Genomic DNA, 13,890 nt, shown 5'->3' on the forward strand with positions numbered 1-13,890 from the left:
CTGTCTGGAGCAGCTTCTGGAAATGTGTAATAAAGTTTAAGATCTCGTAAAGGAGAAAGATGGAAAACCAACAGAATGCATCACTGCTGACTTCTGGACATCTTAAACCACAACTGACTGTGACAACATTTCATCAAGGACTTTAAGATGACATTTTAACTGCTGGACTTGAAGGATTACTGCACACAGCTAGACACACAATCTGTTGATGACTGTAGCCTGTCAGCTCTTTACAAACAGAGAGAGTATAGTCTTACTGATTACTGTATACCCTTCTCTCCTATAATGTGCAAAAGTTGAGAAAAGTATAGTGTAAATATAAATATAAATTATACAAAATACAAAATAATTGTATGTGTCAGTGTGTTAGTGTTACCATTTCCAAAGCTCTCCTCTTGAAATCCAAATCTTTTTAAATAGGCTATTTTATATTTCCCATATTCTGTGTCTTCATCTGGGGGCTGAAATGGCTTTATAAATCACCTAAAACAGCAAACTTCTTTAAAATCATGAATTATGTTCATCAGGGAGTTTGTTAGGTACCTTGTGTATGTTGTCTTACCTACCCTCATTGACCATTTTATCAGTATCACCTACTACACATACGCACTTTATACAGTCAATAAAAACCTTTTAAAAGGGGGGTTTTTACATTCTTGTTAAAACGTTCTCTTTTCTGGAATTCTTTGAAGCTGCTTTGTGACAACATCTGCTGTAAAATGCACTATACAAATAAATTTGATTTGATTTAATTTGATATGCAAAATGTTTGGGTCCCCTTGGCCAGATTACATGTTGTAAAATAAGTGAACACAACCTCTACAGTTCTGCACATTTTCATGTACAACTACTGTGTATTTGCTGAATTCAAAAAAATAAAACATTAAATGTGGCCCATGCAAAAGTTACAGCACATTTAATAGTGTATGTCCCATTTGTTCCAAAATGTTAAACTCTTTAAGAGTGTATGTTTCACACTCTTGTACAACCAAAAGGGTAGGGGACCATCCTAAGACAAAAGCTGCCAGATTATGTTTGAGTTGTCGCCTAGTCACATTACATTGACTTGCTAGTGGAATATTAGTGTTGCAGCCACTGCTGTGTCTGCTACATTCATACCAACCCAACACACTATGTGCAGTAAGAGACTGTATTTCATTTTTAATCAATTAGTGTTTGTCATGAGAATTTATGTATGTCACGATAAGGTTTATGCCAGAGGGCCTCAGTCTTTTCAACAAAGGGCCAAAGTGGCCACAGGTCTTCATTTCAACCAAGCAGCACACCTCAAATAACTAATCAACTGTTTGAAGACTGATTCCATCAAATTAAATAAGTGAAATCAGGTGGGATTCAGCTTGATTGGAATGACAACCTGCAGCCACACTGGCCCATTGTGGATGGGATGCTCTAGACTTTCATCAGTGCTGCGGTTTTGTCACTGTTGGACAGGCACCCTGGCAGTGGCACTGCTATGCTGAGAATGGTTCAACCAAACTTGAGGCCTTCTGATAGTCTCTTTCCATTAAAGGACAGAATAGAGGAGGGTGATAAATTGTTATATTTTTATCTCTATTTTGTCATCTTAAACTTTTTTTTTTTTATAACTGCAGTCTGTTCCCATGATGTCTTCTTTTAAGAAACTGTCTGTTTCTATACATAGATCCTAAATTCGGAATCCAAAGAAAGACTTCATGTCATCATAGACTATTTCTCACAAGCTCCTGGGAGCTTTTGTCCCACTGGGAATTCCACAAATATGAAGAAGGGAAAAGGCTGTACATACTACAGTCTCAATCACTGTTAAACATAAGCTACTGTGTGACATTTAAGTAATTTTGTTGTTCACATACTTAACTTTTGTACACCACCTTTATAGTGAAGAGAATTTAGGGTGCCCGTCAGTCCAGAAGAACATTAAAAAAGGCTACTGGTTGTTTCAATAATCAGTTATCTCAATAATCAATAACTGTTGGTTGAGCTTGTAAAAATATTTAAAAAGTTGTTAGTTGAAGCTGGTAGTTGGACAGCAGGATCTTCTGTAACAGTAATGTTCAAGCTAGCTAGGTGAGCTTACAAACAGAGGATGTTCTGTATTGGAATTACAAAAAGGGATTAGACTAGCTGATTCATACAGGATATAAAAGTAACCATGTATTGTTCCCAAATTACCACAAATCAGGCATTCATAACCTGTGGGCCGCAAAACATCGTGCAGTGGTCCTCAGGCCTGTACTCTGAGGAGGCAGTAGTTTGTAGTGGGCCAGTAATATCACTTTTAAATCATAAAAAGATAAGTGGAGAAAAAGATTAACTTAAGAATTGAGAAATCAAACAATTTCAAATCATAACCAACATGAATATTAATAGGCATACAAGCAAAAACATTGCAGGTATATCCTACATAAATATTATCAGTTTTAGATGATGCAGCCATGGGCACAAGATGCAGAGAGGCAGAGTTGGAGAAGTTTCTTAGGGTGCTTTCACACTCTACTTTGTTTTGTGTGGTCTTTTTTGACATCTGTGACTACTCCACCCCAAAAATCGCAGGTCTCGGTCCACTTCCAAATGAACCATGAGCCATTTCAGTGCCTTTTCTAGCAGCACATTGGTGCTGTATTGTCAGCAAAATCTACTTGTTTTAATGTCTGACTCTTTACAGACTCTCATATCATTTCTGTACTAAAAGCTGGTGTAAAATAAAAGAACAATCATATAGAAGCACATATCACGTAAGGTTTATTGTTATTGCTGATTGTGACAACATAATCCAGTCCCCCTGTGAGTGTGGTTTGGCTATTTCAAATGAATCACAAAAATCCGCACAACTAAAAAGAAATCTTGAGACCAAAAGCACTGCAGAATTTTCAGTAGCTCCAAATCACAGTCCATACCTACTTTGTACATTTCTATTCTTTTTGCTTTCCCCCCTTTTTTAACATGTCAGCAAATATATATTTAACATGTTATCTTTTTGTAACACAACTGCAAAGTTTGTTTTCTATGAATTTCAACTGAAACTACAATCTGATCTTTTTCACATCCTGATTCTCAGGTTTCTACATTTAAGCAAATAAAAACAACCCTGTATTTAAAAGTATTTAAAGTTGATTTTATTTTTTATCTGTGGTTGGCCTTAGGGCAGAAAAGGATGAGAAACCCTGTTATAATTAACATTAATAAAGCGTCACTACATCTGCATATATGGATCATTTTATCAAATTGGCTCAAAATCAGTTTAAAGACTTAACTGACTTTAGACTGAAAACTTTGCTTTGAACGATAATGTAGATTAATTATGTTTATTTTATTATAATAAATTATTGTTGTAAAACAGCGAATAACTTTATTGCCCTCTAAATAAACATTCAGAACAACAAAACAATCATCAAAACTAAATCATAACACTACTAAAACTTTACCAAATGTTTCAGTAGTGATTTTATCTCATTTTGAGCATGACTCAAAAATGCTAGCCAGTGCATGACCTGCAAACATGGCTGTAAACAGTCATTCACACGTATTAATAATATCCATTAAAACTTACTAAAAACTCATTTTACTCATTTTTCACATTCAACAAATTTCAAAACTGTTGGCTGCAAAAGGTCTTTAATTCCTTTCACTTTGCAAAAATTATGTAATTTGGCCAAGGGTGTCTAAAACCTTCCTTGGATCATTACTTGCTGGACCACTGCCAGCTCTAAAACACACATGCCTAATAAGAAACAAGACATTTGTCCATTCTGTGTTGTGACACCCTATAAGCAGGTTTCATCAAAAATAAAGAGGCAAAGTAAATATTATATTCAGCATTTTGTTTAATATGTAGTTGTATAAATAACTGGATAATGGAAATTGCGTTAATACTACATTTATCAGGTAGAAAGATACTTGAATTAATGTACAATGGGTAGATGAGTCAGTTCAGTTCAGTCAGTTGTCATGGAATTTGGTTCCTTTCCATTTTGTTGAAGGCCCATGACATAACAGAATCAAATTACTGAAGGAAAAAAAAACACCACAAAATACTCCATTCAATGGGAATTCTGAAGTAAGAATTCTTAAATAAAACAATGAGTTGAGTAGACAGTTTAATTAGAAGAAGCATTAGATAGTAATACATCAGAAGTTCCCTTCATGGAAAAGCAAAAAAAAAAAAAACGTACTGCAACATTGAAACTTAGAAGAAGGCAATGTTTTTTTAAGAGGAATATCTGTTTAAATTTTAATTTTTCATTTTTTGCATTTTTATCTGGTAAATCATTTCAAGGCCAATAAATAATCTTCACCTGAATTTGTGATGTACAGATGTAAATTGTCCAAATAATGTGTAGAGGACAGCCACTTTTCACTACTTACACTACTTTTCACTTCATTCCTCAGCACATTCCTGTCTTTGTAAATACTTTTCTCTCTGCAAAGCACAAGAGAAACAAGAGAAAACAGTAGTGCTAGACATAAAATGTAACATTCATTAAAATATTGTTTTCAGGGCTCTGAAGTGTTGAAGTTCTTAACCTGTTAAAACAAACTGAAAAACACTTACATATGCTGTATGTAGGCCTTATGTTACAAAACAGTATTCTGAAAAAGCACAGAACTAGAACTTGTTTAGGGCCCTGACTACTTTACAAGACTACAGACTGAAACTAACAGAATATATTCATTAAAAAAACCTTTTAGATATCTACATTTTCAAACTGGTTAGAAGCTACTAAGCTCTAGCCACACTTACAGCCACCTTACATTACTTAACTACTGCTTACTGATAGTCTAAGAAGATGATTTGGTGCATTATATATGTATAAAAATGCAGAGACTGTCAGTTGGGGTGAAAATGAGATCATAAGCATGTCATTGTTTACTTGGAGTTTTTCATATGATATCTTAAAATAGAAATGATTGTTCTTCCCTCAACATTAAGGGGCTTTTCTTTTACATAACACTGACTCTCCATCTGTTATGTCTCTCATTATGTGTCCCATGTGACTGTATTCAAACATGAGAATGTTGATAGCTTTTCATTTTTCAATATTTACCCTGAACTGCTATTTTGCTGAATGTATATTTTTTACATGGCCAATGAATCAGTCATTCAGTGCTTTGCATGCTACCTTGTAATGTGCTGTTCTCCTCTGGGGCTCTGTTGTGTTCCACTTCCACATTCAGAACAACTCCTTCTCTGTTATCTGCTTTAACATGAATACATCTACTTTAACAGATCACATTTAGTCTACTTAATAAAACTTCTCTTTATCAGTGGGTGTGTGTCTCACCATGTGTAAATATGTGTGAGGCAGTGTGCTGTAAGGCCTGCTCCACTTGCTCTCTTCTCTTACACTCAAACTGCAGGGCCTCCTGCAGTCTCCTCTTTGCCTTCTTCTCTTTCCTTAGACGCCGCTGAATGGTGACTGGTAAAGAGATGTGTAATAAAGATTAGTTGAATGACCATTTAAACCAGGGATGTCAGACTTCAGTCCTGGCAAGGAAAAGCTCTGCAGAGCTTAGTCTTCCTTTGGATTAAAACACCTAATTCAATTCTTCAGTTAATTAGCAAGGCTTTCATGATTGAATTAAGTGAGGGAAAACACCAATCTGTGCAGAAGTCTAAACAACCCAATCAATTTTGAATTTTGTACACTGTTTCTTATAGCCCATTACTTTAGTTTATATTTACGTGTTTTTATGTATTAAAATTATATTTGATAAATATTATAGTCTTATTTCATTTTTTCACTACTATTTTCCAGCCTCTCTTTACCCTCATAATTAAACAGACTGGTTTTGTTACTATGCCTTTAAAGCCATGCTCAGATGGGATTAGTTTTACAAGGTAGTGGGGACGAGGTGGTGGGGAAATGTAATTTTTACCAGCGTTTCTCAGTGATTTTAGACGTCAGTGATTTGATCTGAATGCTTCATGTTAGTCATTTTTTTGTCAGTAAAAATTCTGGCCTCTTTTTCCTTCTATAAAATAAGCCGTAGAAATAACCTCAGATTATATTAATATATTAAGTAAGGAGGCACTCAAAGAAGAGTTTATATATTTTCTAAGCCGCTTCTCCCTCAGGGTTGCGGGGGGATGCTGGAGCCTATCCCAGCGGTCATCGGGTGGAGCATGTTAAACAGAATATTTTTTATGTGGTAAGGTATTGACTGTTGTGAATTCCTAAGCTAATGATACTGTGCATTAACTTAAGATAGCATGACAAATGGTTTGAGTAAACTAAATAATGGATAAATTAAATGTTTTGACATAGATTCTACTCTTTTCTAAGGTAAAGATGTCACAGATCCCTCGCTGTCATTTATACTAAAATTTATCATCTTGCATGGCCATAAAAATTATAGATGTCCTGTGGTAAACTTACCCTCACCCCCCACGTAAAACCAAAACTGACTGAATAGTACTTAACATTGATACAAGGTAAATGAGCTCTGTTCTGCTAGGTTGCCCTGTATTGTGCCTCATTCAAAAAGTACTCATAGGAGAAACACTGCTTACAACTTCAAAGTGATTGGGTGGGGCTAACCTGCTGTAGGCTGAATGGGTGGATAATTGTAAATGACATCACAGAAACAATTCAAAACAGGCTGTCTTTGCAGTATAGTTTCTATATATGGACCATATGAATTGGGGTAGTGAAATACTTCCACAATGTTTTCATTCTTCTTTTCCATGAAAGTATGGACCCTGCATTTATCCCAGCTTTAGTTTTTCTCCCTGTCTTTTTCTTTACATTGAACAAGCATAATCTGGAATGTTCAAGTCACTTCTGTTGTTGGTACTGGAATCCACCAAGGTCCATAAAGCCATAAGAGAACAGCACATTGGCCAACACTAAGTTTATATTTATACAATTATCATCATATTTACACAATAATAACTTTGTAAACTTAAACAACACAGTACATTTAAAACAGTGTTGGTGCGCTGGTGTGCAGTCATGTTGGAACAGGAAGGGGTCATCCCCAAACTTTTCCCACAAAGTTGGGAGCATGAAATTGTCCAAAATCTCTTGGTCTGCTGAAGCATTAAGAATTCCTTTCACTGGAACTAAGAACCGAGCCCAACTCCTTAAAAACAATCCCACACTATAATCCCCCTCCACCAAACTTTACACTTGGCACAATGCAGTCAGACAAATACCGTTCTCCTGGCCAAACCCAGACTCGTCCATCGGATTGCCTGAAAGAGAAGCACGATTTTGAACTCCAGAGAATACATCTCCACTGCTCTAGAGTCCAGTGGCAGCACTTTACACCACGACACTTTGCATTGCACTTGGTGATGTAAGGCTTGGATGCAGCTGCTCGGCCATGGAAACCCATTTTATGAAGCTCCCTACGCATTGTTTTTGAGCTAAGTTTTTCAGCCACGTGAAGTTTGGAGGTCTGTAGCGATTGACTCTGCAGAAAGTTTGTGACCTCTGGGCACTATGCGCCTCAGCATCCACTGACCTTGGTCTGTCATTTTACGTGGCCTACCACTTTGTGGCTGAGTTGCTGTCATTCCCAATCGCTTCCACTTTGTTATAATACCACTGATGGTTGACTGTGGAATATTTAGTAGCGCCCTGGTGCTCTGGTGAGGAGTACCAAGACAACTGTCTCTTACTTACAGTCAAGCATGGTGGTGGTAGCATCATGGTCTGGGGCTGCATGAGTGCTGCTGGCAATGGAGAGCTGCGGTTAAGTGAGGGAATTATAAATTCCAACATGTACTGTGACATTCTGAAGCACAGTATGATCCCCTCTCTTCAGAAACTGCGCTGCATGTAAGTTTTCCAACATAATAACGACCCCAAACACACCCCCAAGATGACAACTGCCTTGCTGAAGGTAAAAGTGAAGGACTAGCCAAGTATGTCTCCAGGCCTTAACCCAATTGGGAACCTGTGGGGCATCCTCAAGCAGTAGAGAGTGTGCGTCGGCCCCTCCCCTGACCGAGCCATATTTAAGGAGAATGCGGGCACCGACCCTTTCTGGGAGTGTGCTGTGACTGGGAACTGAGCAGGACTCTGAGGCATGCCGCAGCTCTGGCATGAGTACCATTAGCTAGATTTTGTTTTGTTTCACTCGTAAAAAAAAAAAAATGCAGGGAAGAAAGCAAAGAGACGACAGCAGAGGAAGCAACCTATCCCCATCCTCTTTGGATTGCCTTTTTTGGGTCTGGAGTAGCCAGCTGGCTTGCTCATTTAATGAGCAGTGGGTGAGCGGGGCTACCTTAACGGTCCTAACACCCATGGAAAGAAAGCAGCACCCTGCACCGCCAGAATGGGGCTGGTGCACATGGTGTTTCGGGAAGAAACCAAGGACTGCACCAGTGGGAAGAAGGAGATTTGCTGTCCTCCTCGAGAACTCGGATGAGGATGACAGTGTGGAGTCAGAGGATGCCAGGAAATCTTCTATAGCACTGTGTGGTATTCTGGAGAGTGCCCTGGAGCCACCACCTGGATTTCTCCCTTGCTCCATGGCGGCTTGCCTCTCATCCTCTCCTGGTTGGGCCCAGACACTAGACATCGCCTTACCCTTGACCCTGGCAGCTGTGCTCTAAGGAGGGAGGAATGTGGCAGTGGAGAGATGGAGCCACTGTGACCACTCCCCACACAGCCCCTCCCCCAGCCGAGCTACACTCTCTATCTCTCTCTCTATGTATGTATATATATATATATATATACATACACACACATCGATCAGGCATAACATTATGACCACTTCCACATTTCTATGTTTATTGTCCATTTTATCCTCTTACAACCCCAAATCCAATGAAGTTGGGACGTTGTGTAAAACATAAATAAAAACAGAATGCGATGATTTGCAAATCCTTTTCAACCTATATTCAATTGAATACACTACAAAGACAAGGTATTTAATGTTCAAATGGATAAGCTTTATTGTTTTTTGCAAATATTCACTCATTTTGAATTTGATGCCTGCAATACGTTCCAAAGAAGTTGGAACAGGGGCAACAAAAGACTGGAAAAGTTGAGGAATGCTCAAAAAACACCTGTGAGTGTGAGTGTCATGATTGGGTATAAAGGGAGCAACCCTGAAAAGGAGCATCCACTTTGTGAACAACTGCGTGAGCAAATAGTGCAATTGCAAGGAATTTAGGGATTACATCATCTACATTCTATAATATCATCAAAAGATTCAGAGAATCTGGAGAAATCTCTGCAAGTAAGCGGCAAGGCAGAAAAACAGCATTGAATGCCCGTGACCTTCGATCCCTCAAGCGGTGCTGCATTAAAAACCGACATCATTCTGTAATGGATATTACTACATGGGCTCAGGAACACTTCAGAAACCATTGTCAGTGAACACAGTTCGTCGCTCCATCTACAAGTGCAAGTTAAAACACTGCCATGCAAAGTGAAAGCCATATATCAACAACACCCAGAAACGCCGCCGGCTTCTCTGGGCCTGAGCTCATCTGAGATGGACTGATGCAAAGTGGAAAAGTGTCCTGTGGTCTGACGAGTCCACATTTCAAATGGCTTTGATTTCAACACAGTTGAAATCATGGATGTTGTGTCCTCCGGGCCAAAGAGGAAAAGGACTGTCCAGATTGTTATCAGCGCAAAGTTCAAAAGCCAGCATCTCTGATGGTATGGGGGTGTGTTAGTGCCCATGGCATGGGTAACTTGCACATCTGTGAAGGCACCATTAATGCTGAAAGGTACATACAGGTTTTGGAGCAACATATGCTGCCATCCAAGCAGCGTCTTTTTCAGGGACGTCCTGCTTGTTTCAGCAAGACAATGCCAAGCCACATTCTGCACATGTTACAACAGCATGGCTTCGTAGTAAAAGAGTGTGGGTACTAGACTGGCCTGCCTGCAGTCCCAGACCTGTCTCCCATTGAAAATGTGTGGCGCATTATGAAGCACAAAATACGACAATGGAGACCCCGGACTGTTGAGCAACTGAAGTTGTACATCAAGCAAGAATGGGAAAGAATTCCACCTACAAAGCTTCAACAATTAGTGTCCTCAGTTCCCAAACGCTTATTGAGTGTTGTTAAAAGGAAAGGTGATATAACACAGTGGAATTGGGGTTGTACTATATATGTACACTTTGTAGTTCTACAATTACAGACTGTAGTACATCTGTTTCTCTGCATAGTTTTTAGCCCCCTTTTACCCTGTTCTTCAGTGCTGACCAGTGACAGTGCTGATCCCCTTGGACGCTCACAGAGCAGGTACTATTTGGGTGATTGATCATACGCAGCACTGCAGTAACACTGACATGGTGGTAGTGTGTTAGTGTGTTGTGCTGGTATGAGTGGATCAGACACAGCAGTGCTGCTGGAGTTTTTAAACACTGTGTCCACTCACTGTCCACACTATTACACACTCCTACCTTGTCAGTCCACCTTGTAGATGTAAAGTCAGAGACGATAGCTCATCTGCTGCAGCACAGTTTGTGTTGGTCATCCTCTAGTCCTTTATCAGTGGTCACAGGACGCTGCCCACAGGATGCTGTTGGCTGGATATTTTTGGCTGGTGGACTACTCTCAGTCCAGCAGTGACACTGAATTGTTTAAAAACTCCAGCAGCACTCCTGTCTGATACACTTGTACCAGCACAACACAGACTAACACACCACCACCACGTCAGTGTTACTGCAGTCCACCATTACACTTGGGTCCATGGTGGGGTACCTGGGTCCATGGGGGTCCTTACCACTGAAGAACAGGGTAAAAGGGGGCAAACGAAGTATGAAGAGAAACAGATGGACTACAGTCTGTAATTGTAGTGGAGCTGATAAAATGGACAATGAGCATAGAAATGTGTGTGTGTGTGTGTGTGTGTGTGTGTGTGTGTGTGTGTGTGTGTGTGTGTGTGTGTGTGTGTGTGTGTGTGTTTTCTTTTGCTGTTGGAACAAACCTTCTATCCCCATTTTTGTTGTTTCGTACTTTATTTTATTGTATTTTTCCCCCAGAATTTGAATGTGCCAAAACTTCTTGATGAACGGAACAACAAATTGTTCTAATGGAAGTCATTCCATTAACTTCCATTCAAAATTAATGTTTTTCCTTTTCCTGTAAAATTAAAATTTTGGAGATACAAGGTTTTGTTTTGACAGCACCGAAATATATTAGTTGTCCATACTTAGAACCATTTAATACACCAAACTGGTTTTATATTATTAAAAACATTTCATATTTTTGAACAGTGTATACAAAGTTTATCCATAAAAAAGCAAACATCTGGGATGCTGTTTAAAGGCACTGACTGACGAGTAAGTTTAATAATAACAGCTATTATCCATTATTAGCTCTGAAGTTTTATTTGGCCATGTGGTCAGGCTCAGATCAGACCCAGACAGACAAACAGTACTTGGGTTCATACTAAAATTTCAGGCCTGTTAAAGCCTAACACATACACACCTCGACTGTGCAGTTCAGTGGTGAGCTGTCTCTCTAGGCTCTCTCTTATCTCCCGTTCTCTATAGAGCTCCATCTTCAGCTCTCTCCTCTCCTGCTGGAGCTGTTTCTCCTGCAGTCGGGCATTCTCCAGGGCCACTTTCAGCAAGCCCTAACACACGCACACACACACATACAAGACAAAGCAGATGCATTTTTCTTCAGTAAAGAGCCATGACAAATCAGAGAGACGCCTTCAGCTCAGGAAAAAAAACAATGCTTATGTTAAAATAATGCTAAATTCTGTTCACACCCTTACAGAATTTTAGTAGTATGTTAGTGCTAAGCTAACGCCAATTAGGCAAGATTGTAATGGATTTATTAAAAGGCCCATAAAATGCTCTTTACTTGCATTTTATTTTCCCTCTAATGTCCACACATATTTGTGTAGTTTTATGCAGTAAAAACAGCTATTATTCATTTTCACATGACCATTTTCTATTCTGTCTTTATTCCTTGAAATTAAACATTCTGTTTTCCTCCTTACAACTTCAGCGTAAATGGGAGGGCCTAAAATGCTGACTGGGCAGATGGATATATGCAAAGGCATTGGTTCTTGTGACAACAAAGAAACAATGAATTTATAACAAGCTATTTTTGCAAATTACTTTCCCTATATGGGCTGTGTGGATTTGAGAGTGAACAGTATGTTTTAAAAGTTTAACTACATCAAATTTTGATACTGACACTTTCAGAGCCCTGACATAAAGCTAGAACTATGTTCATTCTGAATAAAACATCAGGCTACCACTCATGCTCTCAGTCAGACTTCCTGACACCCTAGAGGGATGTTTTTCCCACAAACCTGATCCCACCCATTATAAATCAAAACATGATTGGTTGATTTCATTCCTAATTGTCCTAGTGGTTACTGGAAACTAAAAATAAACTTTTTGTTCAGAGCAACCTGCTCTGAAAGACTTCATGGTCCCCTATAAGTGCTTCCAAATGAGCTTGTCTGTCACCTGGACATTTGTAAGAAGTGTCTCCACAGAGGAGCCATCAGTGTACAGGAATGCAGCAGGGAATCCAGGGACCAAGGCTTGAGCTGAATGTAATGACATCGTCACTGGGCATTTCTCAACTAAAGATAGAAAGATGGGCAGAGAGGAAAGTTAAGGTTGTTCACAATACCATTCATTTTCCTCTTCTGAGTTATGCAAATATAATTTTTACATTAAAACATAAATTCACACAAGATAGTTTTAAGAAAATCTCCCTCTTCAGAGCACCCGGGCAGAGAAAATGTTGTCTTTGATTTTTTGACATTAGAATATATCCACTATATATCTAGTATATCCACTTCATCTTATAATGGTGCTTTTCGGTGATCTTGAAAATGCTGTGAATAAGGCAGCAACATTTTGTTCCGTCTGAAATCAAACATAAAAATGTACACCAATCAGGCATAACATTATGACCACTTCCTTGTTTCTATGCTCATTGTCCATTTTATCAGCTCCACTTACTATATAGGTGCAGTTTGTAGTTTTATAATTACAGACTACAGTCCATCCGTTTCTCTACATACTTTGCCCCCTTTTACCCTGTTCTTTTGGGTGGTGGATCATACTCAGCACTGCAGTAACACTGACAGGCGATCTATGTATACAGCATACCAGAGGATATTAAACCTTTTGACCTGAAGACCCAAATAAGAAAACTGAACCCAAACAGAAAATTATTTCCAAACTGAGTTCAGTAAATACCCCATTGGGGAGAGAGGGGGACTCTCCCCTAGAGAAAAGAAACTAGTTTTCAATATTTTGTACGCATAAATATATATATATATATATATATATATATATATATATATATATATATATATATATATACACACACCTTCATAGCTTCATGTGTTTTGACTGGTTAGAGGTGCAATGCTGAGATGTGAAGAAGATGGCAGGAAGATGGCAGGAAAAAACAAATATATATTCAACAAGTAATTAAGTTAACGGAGATGAAGCCTCAGTTTATAAGGCTGTGTTGGCAGCTCAGAGCACTAAAATTAGCATGGGAATTAATTATGGGAATAACTACAACAACGGAACTCTGATTGGTCAGCATTTTATGCAGTGTTGCAGTGACCTTCAAACACTTGCATTTTCAAAACCTGACCTGCATTTTTAAGCTTGAAAACAAGCTCTTTAAATTGTCACAATCAAACTTGTGCACATGTACTGCCACACATTTCCCATCGTGTGGTGACACTGTTTAAACATGCTTGTGAGTCCAATAGGGTCACAACCCATAATGTAAGAAATACTGCAGCGTATTTTTGTATAGCATTTCTATGACGTTCTATGACAAGCAAAAACAGCTCAAGTGTCTCAAAATCTCATAAAACGAAGATGAACACCTTGACAAGGGACAGTGTCCTTCATGGACTACATGCTACTTAGCACAAGATCAGTCTAGGTTAATCAATAAATAAATGTTCACTGATCTAC

General features: G+C 38.7%; 1 protein-coding gene across 5 annotated transcripts in view; it reads right to left on the reverse strand.

The window, feature by feature from the left end:
* Positions 1 to 3,804: 3,804 nt before the first annotated feature.
* Positions 3,805 to 13,890, reverse strand: part of dachb (dachshund b) — a 31,242-nt gene continuing 21,156 nt past the window's right edge. For 2 of the 5 annotated variants that reach the window (XM_017717739.2, XM_017717736.2), the window contains exons 7-11: positions 12,406 to 12,524; positions 11,405 to 11,552; positions 5,283 to 5,417; positions 5,121 to 5,198; positions 3,805 to 4,420 (exon numbers count right to left, since the gene is read on the reverse strand). In XM_017717739.2, coding sequence (XP_017573228.1) covers positions 4,386 to 4,420; positions 5,121 to 5,198; positions 5,283 to 5,417; positions 11,405 to 11,552; positions 12,406 to 12,524 — 515 coding nt within the window. In that variant the 3' untranslated portion in view covers positions 3,805 to 4,385. The remainder of the gene's footprint in view (positions 4,421 to 5,120; positions 5,199 to 5,282; positions 5,418 to 11,404; positions 11,553 to 12,405; positions 12,525 to 13,890) is intronic. The other 3 variants (XR_001858754.2, XM_017717737.2, XM_017717738.2) reach the window with 3 other exon arrangements.

Source organism: Pygocentrus nattereri, chromosome 12, assembly GCF_015220715.1.
Source record: "Pygocentrus nattereri isolate fPygNat1 chromosome 12, fPygNat1.pri, whole genome shotgun sequence".
Classification (NCBI taxonomy): Eukaryota; Metazoa; Chordata; class Actinopteri; order Characiformes; family Serrasalmidae; genus Pygocentrus; species Pygocentrus nattereri.